Source organism: Poecilia mexicana, unplaced genomic scaffold (genome assembly GCF_051168715.1).
Source record: "Poecilia mexicana isolate PSO_F unplaced genomic scaffold, ASM5116871v1 scaffold_21, whole genome shotgun sequence".
Classification (NCBI taxonomy): Eukaryota; Metazoa; Chordata; class Actinopteri; order Cyprinodontiformes; family Poeciliidae; genus Poecilia; species Poecilia mexicana.
In genome coordinates, this window is record NW_028263390.1 from 12,210,426 (window position 1) to 12,228,620 (window position 18,195).

Here is an 18,195-nt window from a genome sequence, read left to right on the forward strand (position 1 = left end):
ACACACCCTGCAATGCAGCATTTCCCAACTACGGTCCTCAAGACATTCTGTCCTGAAAGTCTTACATGCCTCTATGTTTTGACACAATGCAAATTGATTGCAATCACCAAACCTCCGCCGAGCTTACACATCTGTTGGATGGATTGGAGCACTAAATCATCTGAAAACATTTATCAAACATATTTATCAATTTTGTGTAAAGATGAGCAAGAATAAATGTTTTCTTCTAAGCCATAGCATCAGTGACTAAAATATAAGATTAATATAAATGACTTATATTAATCTATTTTTTTTTCTCTTTTGTGTCCAGTTTTGCTCCATAATAACATATAAAGCTAGGAGAAAGTGTCCAATAACAGTATAAGGACAGCATGGTTGCTTATCATGTTTCTCTCATGATAAAACCTGTGGAAGGCAGAACCAAAGGCAACAAGCCATCCAGCCGGTGGAGTCTGAGAGGCTCCATGATGTTTGAAAAGACCAGTCTGACCAAAGAAGGGCACTTCCTACAGTTCTGGTGGAATATTTTTTATTCTCTCATGCTAAAAATTCCATTTAATCATAGTTGTAGTGGAATCAGTGCAGCCACTTTACTTAATCAAATAATTAGTAAGAAGATCTCATTGTGAATAATAAAACTTGTGGTTCTGGAGAACAATTATTATTAGTTATTACAGCTTTTTCTTGAAATCCTTATTTAAAATGTAAATATCTTTGGTTGCTTGACTGCACTTATTCACAAAATCAAATTCAGAAAATCGTATTCTCTGTCCTTTTTCATATGACAAAGATCACCATGCATAAGACAAGACAAAGAGCTTAAATGTGCTTAGTTGTATGTAAATATATTGAGTGGAATTTTTTTTTGTTTTAAAAATTAAAAATCCCTTGTACTACATTACTGAATTTCATTTACAGATTACAACAAGCAAAAAAATGGAAATTTAGTGGTGAAGCTGTCTGATTTGATTTTCCTCTTTATTTTATAAGATTTTTACCATTGACCTTAAGTCATAAATCACAGTTAATTGTGTGTCCTGCTGACTAAATTGCACGTCAGTGATCAGACTGCATTGTCTCTGTCTGCAGTATGTAACATTGTTTTGTGAGGCTGACATGCCTGAAGACTCTTGAAGTGTTGCAATCCAATGTCAGGTTCGAGCAGGTTACTGGAGAGCTGTAGAAAATGGTGAAAACAGTTACTGAAGATCTGTGACCCATTTAATTCCTCCTGGTAAGATTTGCAGTCTTACCAGTTAAAACACAAAGCTTTTCTACAGAATAATTGGTTGGAGCAACATGACAATATGAACTAGAAGCTATTGTTTTAAAAAATTTCTCATATGTCTGTGGGATTCCTCGGAGGAAACAATAATTTCCAGCAAAATTCTGGTGGGAGTCTTACATAAACCACAGAGCATTCTCAGTCTGGGCTTCCCAGTGTGTCTGAATGGCCATTTCCTGAGACTAATATTGAGTGGCAGTGTGTGGGAAGACTTGCGCAAACACATCATTTCGAAGCAGCGAGAACCACAATCAATCGATCAGCGGCTTTGATTTATTCTGCTGAATAACAACAATGTTAAGATGATAGCTTTTACTTTTTGAGTGTCCAAAACACTCAAAATGATGTTAATGATCACACAATAGTTTCGTTGCAACATGTTTTTTTTCTTTATGATTGCATAATATGTAGTCCAGCTTGAAGAAATGGAGGCATCATAAGCAAGCGTTTGCTGGGATATTTTGAAAATCCCAAAAGCCATTATTTTTCTGTCAGCAGCTCAGGGATTACACAATTGTGCACCCTATAGCTGTCCAGTTTCCAGGGAAACATCCTCGTTACTGATCCCACGAGACGCGACGAGGACATGCTGCCGAGAGGGGAGTCTGGCACTATAGGTGAACAGTAATTATTGGGTAGAGAAATCCCTCCAGTATTGCTGCTTACTGAGTCAAATAACCTCTAAGAATAGCACACGGCACACACTCCACTGGGCTTTGGGGATTTTAGACTGGAAAAACAATTCATAAAATATTTAAAATTTAGAGTGTTTGGCCGTCATCATGCTCCAAGAACAATTTCACATTTTCTCATATTACAACCAAAAGCAGTGCGCTTTGTAATGAATCTGAGCTTACTGTTACCAACACAAATCTGAAAAGTGTGACATGAATTTGTATCAACCCCCACTTAGCTTTGCAGATTGCAGATTGCAGAACTACCTTTCAATTAACAGGTGTCAGTATTGTAACATGTCTCTTCCAACTTTGCACACATGCAAACAACATTTTGACCACTGATCTTTACAAAATAGCCATAATGTGAAGCTGTCAGTGTTTGTTTGACTTGATTCCTTGCACCTTCATATTTTCAAATCATGTAATGATTTGTTAAATGCTCAAAGTTTAGGGTGTTGTTTTATAATCTAATCAAGCTTCTACACAACCTTTTACCGGAGCTTCTTTTTCTGCTGTCTTCTTTTTTCTTCATGCTGCCGTTTGTTCACTAATGTCCTCTAACTAACCTCTTAAACCTTTACAGAACAACTGTATGTCTACTGATATTAAATCACATATATTCCCTAATTTGATTAATTTGATGGGGTTGAATTAGAGATGCACATCTACTTTGCTGATTTTCATTCGTAAAATGTTTTGGAAATCGGGTTGCACCTCCACTTCGCAGTTATGTACTGCTTTTGTGTTGGTTTGTTACATAAAATTTCAATAAGTGACATCGAAGATTATGATTGTAACTTGGTGAAATGTGAAAACCCTTTTTGTTGAATTTCAAGCAAAAAAAGTTTTAACATATTTATTGCGGTTTACGTACGTATTTCGTTTATGTGAGACGGAACTTCTATGATTTATTCACCTTTTTATTGTCCTCTTGGCTTTGTGTCATGATTGCATGTCAGTTGGACTACTTCCTTAAAAGTGCACTCCTTCTGACGCAAGTTAGTACACACCCTTCAACCGGCTCGTGTCACACTGCGGGTTGTGCACGTTATTGCGAATGAAACGCAGATAAATAGTTTGAACTCAAGTCTAGAGCAAACCAGAAAACGAATTAGTCACACTCTACCTCAGGTGACCCCATGGAATATGCTGCCCTGCAAGAGCGTTCAATGAAACTCTTTCACGTTTTGTTCCAACAACAGACTTCACTGTGCTTTATTGTGATGATATGTGGTGAAAAACACAAAAGGTTAATTGTGATGTGGACAAAAAAAAAATGACGGAAGGTTTTGAGAGTGGTTACAGCACCATAATGTGGAGATTCTTTTCAGCAGGTTAGTTTTGTTGGGAAAATAAATGGAACTAAACAAAACACACTTTTGGCAAGGGACTATCTCCACTGCATCAGATCAACTCGTCATGTTAAGGAATTTCAACATGTCTCATATGAAGATTGATTAGTCTCTACAAGAGCTGACTGACGTAAAAAATGTAGGGCTGGATAGCAATCACAAGTCTGATATATTCACATTTCTAGACGGCATTCTGACATGTCTCTGAAAAATGAAGTTACTTGGGGGCTCATCTTTCTTAATACAAAGCCAAGCCTAAATGAGCTTTTGTCATATTGGCACGTAGGCGAACTCAGCTGTTTCATCATCACCGCTCTCACAGAGGCAGGGATCTCTGTCTGTCTCCCTCCCTGGTATCCTCATATATACATCATTTTTCCTCCTCCAGCCTTGCCTTGGTGCGTACTGCTTTCCTCCTCTCCCTTTCTCTGTTATGCACTGCCTGGATCCTCCCCTGGGCTGAAGCACCGACGCAGGTTGGCGTCACAGTGGTCTAATTTTACTGCTGTTGATGCTGATGTTAAAAGAAGCAAAAGGCACCTGCTATTTCTGCTGCGACCCCCGTATCCCCCCCTCCTGGCAGAAAGGATATTAATAGAGTTATGTGGCGCTGCATGGTCGCACATAGAGCTGAGGAAAAGGAGGTGCTGTTTCAATGTAAAAGAATACAGACTGAGCCAGAATCAGGCTGTTATGCAAGACCACAAGGCTAGTGAAACAGGAAGTTCTGTCAAAACACAGGTTTACTAAAAGCTTTCTTAAAAGTGCTCACCATGCATAAAGAAAAAGTTTTGCTTTGCAAATTTTAGACTCCTCCGCAGGTTATGCTAGGATCTGGCTTCAAGGTATGCACGATAAGAGAACAGCATGCTTTGTATCTTGTATTGTGTTGCATAAAAAGGGTGTGACCGCACTACAGACACTGCTCAAACGTCAGAGTTAGTTACTTATTGTGCGACAGTAGTTTTCCTTAACACACACGAGCGCATTCACGCACTACGCATTTCCTGAGAAAGCTCCATTGGGCAATCCCTCACTGAAACATTTTGTACATGCGGATGTAAAGTTGAGAAGAGCAACGAGGTAAAATTACACGTAGGGATGAGAAAGGTTGGGTGACAAACTTTTCAAGAAACAATGTTGCACAAACCAATTATTTTTCCAAACTGCAAATGAGGAAATACATGTTCAGTCTTCTGTTTCCCATCAGAAAATAGGCAGGATTAATTTGAATTTATAGTCAGATATTCATTGAAACACAAGTTAAATATGTGTTTCAATGAGGCACCTTCTGTATAGCATACTTCAGCAACAAGGCAACTCAAACTTTCCTGACATGATAGAAATATGTCATAAAAAAATAAGCAAACAAACAAAAAGGAAACATTGCATTACAGTGACAAGAAATAGAAGCAACAACAGGTGTTAATCCAGAATTAAATATTATTAATCTATTTTCCAGTTATTATTAAGTAAAGAAAGGATTTCAAGATACTCAGAACTTAAATTAGAGGAACAAACTAAATGCTGCTCCTCCATGTTTGGTTCTGAGGAGGAGTTCTGGTTCTGTGAGGAGGAGGGAAGTAAGACCAGTGAGTAAAGACTAACCCATGGACGAGTGCTTCAGATTAAAGAACTAGAAGTTCTTTAAATGTTCTTCGGGTAATAGAAGGCTGGCTTTGTAATTGTCTTTATGTGTCTCTGCAGGTTCAGGTCTGAGTCCATCACTACATCCAGATTTTGGGTCTGATTTAACTTTATACATAGCTACCAATTCTATGCATGCTTATATAAATCAGCGATTCTTGAGAATAAGGACAAAACGGGTTTTCATTTTCCCATATTTTTTTTTATTATTTCTCAACCTTATCTATGCAAATAAATATAAAATGATTTTTAAAATACCCCATTAGTTCTATTTTTTAAACTAATTTTACAGACAAATGCTTCTCAAGAAACAAAAGAAATATTATTTAAAACAAAAAACAACAAAAAGTCCATCTGACGGAGTTGACACAGAACTGAAGGTGGTGACAAACTAGTGAGTAAAAAGAAAAACTTGATACATGTGAAGTAATGCAATTTATGCAAAATACATTAAAATGAATTAGCTGCACTTTTAAGTGAGATTTGACAATTTCACTGAAAGAGTCACAAAAACTGATGGAGTTAACATCTGACGGAGTTGACGAAATGCCAAACTATCTCAATTTATATGATGTTACTCTGAAAGAGACCATATTGTAGCTTGTCAGGTCCATGAAGTCTTTACAGTAAACCAAAATTAAGCTTTTATTTCACAAAATTTCATCAAAGTTTTGTAAATTGTCAGTTATGGAGTTGACACATCATTGTTGTGACGAGCAACTTAGGAATAAAACAGAAGAAAAAACTAAAGAATAACTTAAGCTAACCAGAGCTAACTAGCCCTCTTAGCAAAGGAAGAGAAAGGAAGAGGTCATGGGGTCTTCAGAAGTTCTGGTGCCCCCCAATAATGCCTGATTTTATTTTTTTTATTATTTTTTTTTTTTACATTATTTTCATTTCTGACGCTGTTGACAAAAACTAGGGACAAATTTCAATGGAGTTGGAAAATATATAAAAATTATGTTTTATTCAATTTATTGATACTTTTATAATTATTTATATGACTACTTATACTTAATTGTCATAATATATAATTTTAGTATTTATTTAATTGTTTTAAACTTTTATAATGTATTGAGTTCTGCTCCTGGACAAGGAGTTCCTTGTCCAGTAGTTGGCATCATCCACCAACTACAATGTTTAAAATAAAAAAAAAAATTCTGCAAACACCAGGAAAACATACATTGTTGTGCTCACATGACCCAGGTTAGTTAGTCAGATATTTGAAAAAAATATATTTTGTGTACATTTTATTCAAATTTTGTGCTATATCAATAGGACCTGTTTTGTCCCTATTCTCAAGAATCACTGAAATAACTGTGAAACCCTGAAAACAGAAACCATGAAGGGCCTTCCAAAAGTATTCCTCCCTATTTAAGCAATTCACTTATTGATAAGTGAAACTTGACACACTTCAGTGTGTTTTATTGGGATTTTTTTGTGACAAAATCAAAGAATTACATAATTGTGAAGTGGAGGGAAAACTAAATATGTTTCTTTCGACACAAGAAGAACAAATATGTGTTCAATTTCACTATGTGACAGACAGCTTATGTATGTCACATAAGTTGTCATTAAAAATAAATCAAGCAGTTGTAAAAAGTAAAAAATAAAAATAAATAAAAAATCTTAAGATATTTTTTGCAAGGTGCTGTGCTGTAACCCGCCTTGTGCATCATGTTCAAACTGGTTTGACATGTAAGCCTAAATAATTTCCAAGTAAAAATTTTCTTCCTCTTTTATATTTTCTACAGCCTTTTTTTTTTTTTTTGCGCATTTGTATTTTTCATCATAACACCACCGAGTAAAACCAGCATACATTGTGGTTTGATCGTTTCTTTCAGATCCTCTTGCAATATCTAAGCTTACTGTCTCTCAAAGAGATGTGAGAAACAACGCAGCCTCGATTGCGGAAGGAGTGCAGTAATTTTCCCCTTTCCAGTGGACATGCCAATTTCACTTCAGCGAGAGTACTGCGACAACGATTTTTGTCCTTTGGTGGAAAAATAAGGCGTACGAAACTGAGCAAACTGTGCAGAGCGGACAGTCTCTCCTCTGCTGACAGACTGCAACAGCGACTCCACATTGGTCTCTATATTTGGGCTCGGAAGTAAGACGTCATCGCGCAACGCTTGCAAATTAAAAAAATGGAAAGAACGCACTGACGTCAAATCCCTGACGTTTCGCCAGCCTTGACAACAGACGGAACAATAAATAGAGCCGGTAGAGGAGCAGGAAAAATACAGCTATTTCTATACGAGCGCTTTTCAAACAGTTGCTATATTTTAACTGAGCCCGTTTTGTAGAAATATGGACGCTGAGAGTTAAAATTAGTCAGACAATTGAATGAATTTAAATATCTCTATTTTTTATTCACATGTCTTACAAACATTAGTCAGTACGCTAAAAAAATAAAATTTAATAAATTAAAAGGACAAGTGTTTTCACAGAAAACTCCATATTATAGTTTTATAGACCACTCAGACCATGGTTCAGACAAAGCACACCAGTTGTTTTTTTTGTTTTGTTTTAAGTTTCACAAACAGTTCACAAATACTCTAACTTTCAAAAAACAAACTTGGTCAAATAATAACTATTGCTCTCACATAACATAACAATAAACTTTTTTTTTTAATCTAGCACCATGAAATCATATAAGGAACTTGTAGAACGACTAAGTGGTATTAGTTGAAACATGCTTAATAACTTGCTACATTGGTGTAATAGGCAAGTAGCTATACATAAAGGCAGATAAAATCATAAATATAATTTGCTTCCTGGTACAAGTCTGCTCCATAGCCCTGTAATCTGCACATCTGTCACATATTCAAGAAAATGTGCTTCTAGGAAGAAAGTTCATTTTTGGAAGAGTCTCTAAAGGGCCAGCAGGGTTGGTGAGCTGAGGGAGTCAGAGGACTGATCGTTGCTGTTGCTTCCTCTCCTATGTGCGATGCCGCAGGTGGGGAAGGTCTCAGCCTCTGGGAAGGTAAAGGCGAAAGAAGACGTGTAGGTGGTGCATGCCGGGGTGCAGGTCACCACAGGCGTACACAGGGGCTCAAAGTCATTGTTGCTGGTCGAGGTGTGAAGGGGCTCCCAGTCCTGGCCTGGATAGAGGGTGCTGGACAGGTCGACCTCGGGGACCGAGTGTGCTGTCTCCATCTCCGTCTTTTCCAGAAGGTTTAGGGATTCCTCGAGAACAGAGGCCTCCAGGTCTGCCATCTTAACCGTGCTGTCTGAGACTGCGGCGGCGGAGGGCACAGAGCTGGTGCTGGAGAAGATGGAGTTGGAGGCTGAGGTGAAAGTTGGCTGGCTGGAAGTGATTGTGGAAGTGACGGCAGTGGAGAGGCAGGGCATGGGGAAGTCTGTGTCCAGTTCTGAAGGGATCTTGCAGATAGGCTGGTGGGCCGCCAGAATGAACTCGAGCCTTTCCTTCTCCTTCAGCAGGTTGGCAATGTCATTCTGCAGGGTGGACTTCTCATCCTCCAGCATATCAGTTTCCTGGCAAAGGGGAAGAATAGAAGAAGTGGTACTTAGATGGCTGTTTGATTGTCATTAGCTCTGGTGGTGAATAGGTTTTGATAAGCGAGAGTGAATCAGGTGGGATACTTACAGCTTGCAGGGTGTCTGTAAGCTCTCGCCTCCTGTTGCGGCATTTAGCTGCGGCCTGTTTGTTCCTCAATCTGCGAATTCTTCTCTTCTCTTCCTCCTCGGGAGAAATCTGCGCATAACAATAATAAAAACAGTTAGACTCCAACTCTTTCAACTATTTCAACTCATTCATTGTTATGTAAGACCTAAGTTATATGATTAGATCATGTAATTACCTGTTCAACTCTGCCCCTCTTGGTAGAAATGTGAGGTCTGGTCGTTGCAGACTTCATGGCTGATCTGGGGTAGGCCGGGCTGGGCCTCGAGGTGTATGGGTGAGCCCTGTGAGAGGGGGCCACAGAGGAGACCAAAGGCTGGACCATCCACTGCAGATCCGGGCTTGTTGAAATAGCTGTAACGGTGGGGATGAAGGAGGCACTTGATGCTGACAGATCAGTGAATTCCTGGAAGAAATAAAGGAAAGAACATGAGGGGATTTGGTATAAGTACAGGAGGAGAGGGGGTCGCAATGGAGGAGTTTATAAAAAGCTGGACTGTTTAAAAATATCTGTGTGATGTCAGCTATGACGTTACACACTCTCTATGGAGTTTCCAGGTGGATGAATGGAGATTGCATGGCACTATTTGCACTGCAATCATCTTCCTACCATTCACTAACTTTTTACCCTCAATCGGAATCAGTAAATCAATGTAATAATCAAGCTTGGACTAGCTCTACAGAAGTTGTTGTTCGCAAGGAGAAAAGATAAATAAATAAAAAATTTTACTTGACATACCTGAGACTGGGGAGATCCCAAGCTGGAATAAGATCCTGGTGGTGACGGGTAGTATCCCAAATTGTCCCCAGACGGGGAAGCTGTGCTGCAGCGTGAGGAAGAGTCGCACTCCGTATTGAAAGCGGTGAACATCATCGTCCCGAGAGTAACAATTAAAAGAAAAAAGAAGACAGAAGATCCAGGCTAACTCTACTTCGGGGCTGTGTAAACTTGAGCTGAGGAAATCCCTTCAGTAGGTTTGTGGAAAACTCTTAAAAGTGCTGCTGTTGTTCGTTTTCCTGTAGTCCTTGCTCTGCTACTCAAAGTTTGAATGCCAACTCTGGAGTTGAGGAGCTTTTTATAGAGAATCTCAGTGTGACGTGCAGGAGGCGGGACTCTGTCACTTGACACCGCGGGAGAAAACCACCCAAACATTTGCATAGCAACACAGAAAACACCGAAAAACAACCACTTCAGCTTAGTCTTACTTTAAAAGAAAATTATACTAAACTCTTCTTTTCATTTTCTTTCAGCTGACGAAGAAACACGGAGTGTTTTGGTCGCTTTAAAGCTCGTCGGCAGAGAAATGGAATGTTCCAGAGCGGGATCCCCGACGCGTCATTTACCAAATATGGTGTACCATCCTGTATGAAGGCGGTGCCTGATGGGAAACACACCATCTCGAGATCGGCAGAGCTTTACATGACGTTATGTAAAACAACAAACACAGAGGCTGTTGTGAAAACCGAATAAGTAGGAGAATGGTCAGAAAGTATAGCAGCCTACTTGACAAAAATACTTCAAATATACATCAAAACAAACAAAATTTACCGTGCTATAACAAAATGTATAAAGATATAGCTTTATACTAAGCTTACTAAGGTTCAAGAAGCTCATATAGGATTTTAGAGCATACAATTATTTGTAGTTAAACTGCCAAAAGTTAAATTATTAGCTGCATGTGTAACTGAATGAAAAACTGTAAAAGTAAAGTGTTTTATTCATGTTGAGATTAAAACATATCCTTATATTTGCCACAACAAGCCATGCATTTTAATTGGCTTTAGACAGCACTAAACAGTTAAACAGGATAATACTGATAAAACACAGCATGACCAGCATGGACACTCTGCCTGGTCTGTGGCTATACAGTCCTATATTGCAACAAATGCAAATGTTTTATGGCAGTTTTCTTACAAGAGTCAGCCTTAGAAAGTTGTAATTGCTTGTCTGTTGGATCATGTTTGATTGATACTCTCCACACCCTACAACAACTGCAGTTTCAGAAATGCTTTGATCCAGTCATCTTATGAACACAACTGGACTCTTGTCAGACTTGCTCATTTTTTTACACTTCTGCATTTTTTTTATTTTTTTTTTTAATTTTTACTGTTTTAGACGCACTAACTTTTAGGACAAAATGTTTGCTTCCTCCGTAGTATATCGCTTTCACAGAAAGGTACCATCAGAAAGAGATAGGATTCACTTCACCTGCCACAGGTGATATTGTTGGGCCTGACAGCTGTACCTTGTAAAAGCAATTTTTTGGCAACACCAAATTGTGCAGAAATTTTTGACATATCATAAATAATCCAATCAGCATATTTCACTGACGCATGCCTTATCCACACTGGTTCTGTATAAACGTACTTCTGTAGCGTCAAATGTACGTGTCAAAACAAAGGAGACGGCACGTGTTATTGTACATCCCCAGGCAGAACTTGTTCCTTCTGCAATCTCACCAGGGGTGTGTGTAGCCTTGGGGCAACCTCTAACCCTGTTTGATGCGTGTAGTTTGCCACGAAAGCAGTCTTGCTTGTTTGGGAGTGTCCTGACTGTTTCCTCCTGAAGCCAAAGTATAGGGAGTTCTCGTGAAGGTTTACATAAGAAGCTGAGAGGAATGTGTGAAATGCAGTAATGATGACAACACAATGTTTAGGTTTCACTCTCCATCCAACATTCATGGTTTGAAGAAATTGCGTTAAAGTTCAGCAATTCAGTAATATGAGTAACAGCTGATTATCAAGAATTTTTTCTCTTAGATTGGTAAAAGTGTTTTTATTAAGTTAGTCATTGTTTTATATTTTCTGACATTTGCATTGCTGTTGTATTTATCATTATTTACAGTGATTTAAATGAAGTAATTAGCAATATTATATTAAAGTACACAAAATTTAGCGTTTGTTCTATTTTTTATTTTTTTATTTTTTTTTACATGGGTAGAAAAGCCAGAAAAGAAACACATCAGGATCCCAGGCTGCTAACTGTATTGTTATCAAAATAAACAACGTTCATAATTAAGAAAGTATGAACTATTAAATGGTGGTACTGTGTCAAAGTTTATCAGTTCACGTTAACGACCTGTGTTCTGATTCCCGCGCTCGTGTTTTGTTGAACATTCCTGGTTGCCACAGCAACGCCCAACCCCTTTCGCGTCAGTGACGTACATGTTTTGCATAGCAACAAAGATCGTCAGTGTTGTCAAGGATTACCACTTGAAAAGAAAAAAAAAAGAGAGAAACCCAATCTTCCGCTTCGGTAGTGGGGAGCTGTGCTCTCGTAAAATCGCATCAGAGTGAGACGTCTGTTGGATTTTCTGCGCTTTGGGCGGTCGCTGTATTTCACCATGGTGCCGCCGGAGCAGTGGAATGAAACAGGACACCAAACAACTCTTCAGGTTTTTGTTTGACGGCTCGGCAAGAACAGAAACTTCCATGTCAGCCTGAACTGTTTGTTTTTACTTGGATTCACTGAAGTTAAGAGATCAGACTAAAGAAAGGAAAGTAAAGCCAAATAAATAATAATAATTATAAATCGTATTATTATTATTATTATTATTATTATTATTATTATTATTATTATTATTATTATTATTATTATTATTATTATTATTAGTATTATTATTTCCTCGTCAATCCGTTTAGTTAAAAAAGTTGATTTTTTTGTTGTTGAAATATTTCACAAAAAATAGTCATTTGCACGTTAAAAGTTAAAAAGTGAAAATCACAAATAGGATCACAAAATCTTAATGTATGTTTCAGACCACGAGCTGCACAGACACTCTAAATTGTCAGTTTGCCTCATTCACATAAACTTTAAACTCTGTGAACATTCATGCTCTTGATTTGATTAAGCCCTTAGCTGTGCGGTGTCAGCTGCCTAATGCTACAGCCAATCTGAACTCTTTCGGTTTAGAGTCGCTTGCAAGTGGTTGAATAGGCTCAGTGCGACCACCCAGTGTTATGCCGGTAAAAGAACCCAGAGGGGGCAGTGACTGCCAGGAAGCCTCTGGTAACGCGCAGCCCCTCTGGCCAGTAACTATTCTGCAACTATTCCTCTCACACCAATGGATCTGTGAGGTCATCTGAAAATCTAAATATAGCCATCCATCCAGTCTGTGACATTGTCCAGCGGGAACTGGTTTAGGATATGGGGGAAAGCACTTAAATCATTATTCACGAAAAATTAACAGATAGTGGAATTTTATAAGCATATTATACAACTTAATGTGTCATTTCCAGGGATTTTTTTATGGGGGATTTAACACTTGCTTAGGGCTGTTTTAAATAGTCTCCTCAGAGCAGGTGCAGCATTCAGTGTGACGCTATTGAGTAAAATTTGTGACGGTTGTTGCAGACTCTCATGAGCTCGTTTCACTTTTATTTTGCGGTGAGTTGTGATGAGTACACACACTCACGCGCGCCCGCCGGCACAAACGCAGTCAGTCTGCGAGCTGGTCTTCCGGAAGAACCATATATGGCTCGACTGGTCCATTCGGCGATTGGCTGCTTTGGTCCTTGATCTGTTGCTGCATGCAGCTGTAGTCCTAAGCGGGCGAAATGCAATGTGAGGTCATAATGCAGAACCATAAACAATCTGTCAGAGAGAATTGGTTGACAATTATACAAGCATTGTTCTAATATAAGAAAAACAATAAAACGTATATTGTGAATGATAGAAGGAGCTCTTTCAGTTTATCCGGGGCGTTTCAATGCAATGTCGTGATATATGGGAGGGGGGCATCATACCCGTGATGCAGATGCTGCATACATAATGTGACGTAGTTCATTCATGGCGGTGGGCTTCTTCTGCAAGCAGGGGTGTCACTTATTAACCACATGCTATTTTTGGATAATTGTGACAATATTTTTGCGTTACAATGATATGTCTTCAAAGTTTCGCTGTGCAGGCACCTTAAGAATTTAGAAGCCAAATTGTAAAAACCAACGTCATCTTCATTTTCTGTGTCACGGCTGCTTCTGCGGAATGGTTCGGTCTCGCCACACAGATTTCATTCATAAAATTCGGACTCACTATAAAAGGCGGGCCTCTCCACTATATCTGCACAGTTACCATTTATGAAAGCTGGCAAATGGAGTGTAAGTAGGCGTTCAAGGGAGGTGGGGGGGGTCTGCTGTTTACGTAGAACATATAGATAGACGTATACGGATAGACGGCTCGGCTCTTTACTTTTTTATGCACTGACCTCAGAAGAGAGAAATATACAAAAAAAAAAAAATGCATCCAGACTCCAGCTCTGAGCTCGACCCATCCTCCAGCTGTAGTCCGGCAGCGCCTGGCGGGGACACCCCTGGGTGCAGCCTGCGTCCTCCTGACTCGCTTTCATCATCAGTGGACAGCGCCAAGGTAGATGCTATTCTGGTCGTTAAACAGGTGAAGACGAGTAGTAAAAATAGATAAATATTCCTCACTTTTCAGTCTGCAGTTTGATTGATGTGGTGGATGTTGCCGTAAATATTTATTTGACATTATATTCCCTTTGTCTTGTAGGCTGGAAAGCACTAGGAGAGCATTCAAATTTTGTTTCCCCTCTAAATTAATTATATTTGAAGCTTCATACAATTTGAATTTTGACCCTTTATTGGAATGGTGATAATTAGAATGAGCTTTGCTTCTATTATCTTTTTTTTTTTTTTTTTGGTAGATTTGTTGTCGACTCCAAATGATTGATGCAGGATTTAACTATTGGTTAAGGTCAACGTGATTGTTCGCTGAGATACGACCAAATTATGGAGATTGACTCCATGCATAATGTGCATATCTTCCAGGATGGTGACACCTCTGCACCAGCCGCCTTTGTTCCGTCTGTGACTGCAATCTCAACGTCGCCAGAGCTGAAGTGGATGGTGCAGCCGACTGCCATCACATCTGGGTTTGCAAAAACCAAGACCGATGGCGCAAACCAGTCGTCCCCAACAGGTGCAAAGAGGGCAAAAACGTGCAACAAGAAGGCGCAAAAGGAGCAGGTAGGCAGTGGATTTACTTTACTTTTACTGACAATAAACTCCAGTGACCCATTAATTAATTCTTTAGTTTATTTTTGATGTATTTCTTGAATCCATGTTTAATATCAAGCTCCACCTGCGCCTCTGTTAATGTTGTTGGAGTTATCGCGATGTTATGAATGGGGCATTAAATATTGTTGCAATTAGGCTATACGTACAAATCAGTTGCACCGGGTGTTAATTATATTTAATGGTTTATTAAAGGAGCACCGCTCTAATAACTGTGAAGGAAAATTGCATGAGGTGCGCGCTCTCGCGTGCATCTTGCGCGTTCCAGTGGGTGCAGCATTTCGAGAAGATCTGTATTCCCAGCACTCACAACAAAGAAGATTTCCTCTCTTCCATGGCAAAGGACATTGTGCTGTGGAGTTAGCTGTGAATGAAAAATATAGCCCTAAGGTTTTTTTTTTCTTTGATATTATTCCTATTTTCGTTTTACTGATTTCAGCCCTCTAAAGAAGACGAGGAAAGAAGGAGGATTAGGAGGGAGAGAAACAAGATTGCTGCAGCAAAGTGTCGCAACAGACGGCGGGAGCTGATAGACAGCCTTCAAGCTGTAAGTGTGCTGTTTTTTGACATTATGCAGAAGACATTCCCACAGTGGAAGCAAGCCGTCACGAAGAAAGGCAGACATTAATATGACATGGCATTAAAGGCTGCAAAAGCAAAGCATGCTGTGGCTGCTCAGCACCAAAGGAGACCAATCAATCTGGGCTGTTTGTTGAGCATAACACATACACAACGAGAGCAACACAAAATGCTTTTTATGATAACACATTTAAAATGAATCATTTCTATGCATATTTTGTAGAAAATGAATTTAGGTGAGTGAAGGACGAGATAGGATGGATTGTAATTTCCATCTTGCTGCCACTTTTCTAACCCTCACTCCCCAATAAAAAGTAGCAATGTTCATTGACAACCTTTTCAAAACATTTTTCTTTTCAATGAGACACATAATCTAATGTCAACTTCCCAACAGAAGTTCTGTAATACAGTTACAGAATTTTAAAATGATAGAAACTTCATGTGGTGGGAATTAAGCAAAGTTAATATTAACATATCAAACTAGCTGACTTAAAAAAAGAAAAAAAAGAAAATGTACATAAAATAAAATTATTGGTGCCCCCCATTAGATCAGCCCTTAAATCCCTTTTTATGACCACCCCTAACAAAATTAAAATAAAAACAGCAAACAGTCGCAAATAAATAAACAACACTACAAAGTAAGTAAAGACCCAGACAAAGGAAGGTGGCATTGGAGGCTGATGAAATTAAATGGTATTGAGGAGGTAAAATCTATTTTTAAGTTAAGCAGCTGATATAATTGGTAAATTTCTTGAAAAATAGATGATGATTAATTCCACATTTTATGAAAAAAAACTGATATAAAAGTAAGCTTATCAGCTATATAAACGCCAACTAAAACGTGTGATAAACTTAAAGACACAATTAATTTAAGATACAGTTTAAATAGGAATAATAGCAAGACTAAATTATGCATCGGAAGGTTGTTCCACATACCAGGGTGGGAATAAAAAGAAAATCTTGCCTCTCTGTGGGTTTTCATACTTTTACTGCTATCAAAAGACCCGAAGGATCTGAGTAGTTTGTATAATAAAAGGGAATCAGACTAACATGTATGACTGAGGCAATTGATGAGTAAAAAAATATATATCTTAAAAGTTAATGCTGAGACTTTTAAAACTGGAGTAATCTGCACAGCAAAATTTTTGGAGTTACTGTGTTTATATGAGGTTCTTATAGTATGAAACTGAATCGTCCTATATTAATCCCACAGTGGAGAAATTCATTTGTTACAGCAGCAAAGCTCCCATTTATGTAGATATATGTAAGATATGTAAAAAACTGTATATTAATAAAGTGCCTGCAGATAAAGTAAAATCAAAACCCTGCAAATTCAGAATAAAAAATAAATATATTAAAAAAATTATTGCGGTCTGTTTGTAAGCCTCTTCTCTTTTTGTCCCGTCTCTTCTCAGGAGACTGATTCGCTGGAAGAGGAGAAGTCAACTCTCCAAACTGAGATAGCTGATCTGCTGAAAGAGAAAGAGAGGCTGGAGCACATCTTAGCTTCCCATCAGTCCTCCTGCAAACTGCCAGCACTTGATGACAGCGACATGGAGGAGGAAGAGGAGGAGAAGGCGGAGGATGTTGACTCAGTGCTGCAGGATCCTCCGGCCTCCCCGCCGCTGCTCTCCATCCTGGAGAATGTAAAGACCCCTGAGAGCAACGTAGCTGCTGGAGAAGTCCCCGCTAGTCAGGACGCAGACCTTTCTTGTGTCCCGGCTTCGGCGGCCATCTTGGGGAACTCCAACATCCTCCTGTGCTCCAGTGCAGAAGAGGAGGCCTTGCAGGACCTTAACGGAGATGACCTTGACGATTTGGTGCCCAGTCTGGAGATGGCTGCGTCTGTCCCTGACATAGATCTCAGCGGGCCCTTCTGCCTCCCAGACTGGGAAACTCTCTACAAGTCTGTGGCAAGCGACCTCGAGTCCTTGACCACGCCAGTCATATCTTCCAGTCCCACCTGTAGCAGCTTCCGCACCGTCTTTTCCTTCAGCTGTTCTGAGATTGAATCCATGGCTGAAGACTGCGAGGGCCTCAAAGGCAGTCACGCAGGGTCAGAGTTGATGAAAGATAGTCTGAACTCCCCAACACTCTTAGCCTTGTGAATGCAAATAATTTATGCAACAATATACAGTATTTGTATTCTAACCAGCTAGCAAGCTATCTCTCTCAAATAACCTTTTGTAGTGTGAGCTATGATGTATAAACCTGATAATTAAAGGTTGTGCATATTGACAATGTGTTTTCTGTAACTGTGACAGGGTTGAATTCTTCCATTTTGTTTCAACTGTCTGAGTTTACATTTGTGCTGGAATCCAAATGCATGCAAAAACAACAGAAAATACTCATCTGTATTCCAACAACAAGGTGGTGAATTGTGTTTCTAAGAAAAAAAAATCTAAATGTGATATAAAGTTAACACACATTTGATATAGCTTAATATATGTGAAACAGTGCTATTGTGACAAGTGAAAATAGAGAGATGCTAAAATGTAGCAGTGTTGGTGTAACATCTTGCTGTGAGGTGTCCCCTGATCTGACTTGACATTTATCACCTGAAGCTTTTCCATAGCCAAAAATCAAAATGAAAACATAGTCACATCATGTATTTTCTCAAGATGTACTGTATTTTATGGCATAGTTTATTTTTTTACTCATCAAATATGATGCTGATGCAAAAAATGGAATATTGCTGAAAATAAAACACAACATTCACAAATCATTTATTTGTCTTGTTGTGAAATTTGTATGTATTATTCGTTTTTATTCAGTATTTCTTTCCATCACAATATATATATTACTACAATGCTGTGAAAAAGTATTTTGACCCATATGGATTTCCTCTGTTTTTGCTTTCTCATCTCTATATATGTTTCAGTTTATAACATTGGCAGGTGCTCCAATCAAAACCCACATTTATATATTACATTTATGCATAAAACATTACATTTAGTGAATTTTTGAAAACATACA

General features: G+C 38.8%; 2 protein-coding genes across 2 annotated transcripts; one reads left to right on the plus strand and one right to left on the minus strand.

Moving 5' to 3' along the window:
* Window positions 1–7,308: 7,308 nt before the first annotated feature.
* On the minus strand, window positions 7,309–9,668 carry fosab (Fos proto-oncogene, AP-1 transcription factor subunit b). The gene is made up of 4 exons (XM_014990759.2): window positions 9,347–9,668; window positions 8,786–9,013; window positions 8,572–8,679; window positions 7,309–8,459 (listed from the first exon to the last, which is right to left on the minus strand). The coding sequence occupies exons 1-4, from the start codon at window positions 9,479–9,481 to the stop codon at window positions 7,836–7,838; spliced, it is 1,095 nt and encodes a 364-aa protein (XP_014846245.2). The 5' UTR covers window positions 9,482–9,668; the 3' UTR covers window positions 7,309–7,835.
* Window positions 9,669–10,337: 669 nt separating this feature from the next.
* Window positions 10,338–17,944, plus strand: LOC106920010 (protein c-Fos). The gene is made up of 4 exons (XM_014990757.2): window positions 10,338–13,972; window positions 14,395–14,592; window positions 15,080–15,187; window positions 16,635–17,944. Exons 1-4 carry the CDS (start codon window positions 13,844–13,846, stop codon window positions 17,325–17,327), a joined length of 1,128 nt encoding a protein of 375 aa, XP_014846243.1. The 5' UTR covers window positions 10,338–13,843; the 3' UTR covers window positions 17,328–17,944.
* The last annotated feature ends 251 nt before the right edge of the window (window positions 17,945–18,195 follow it).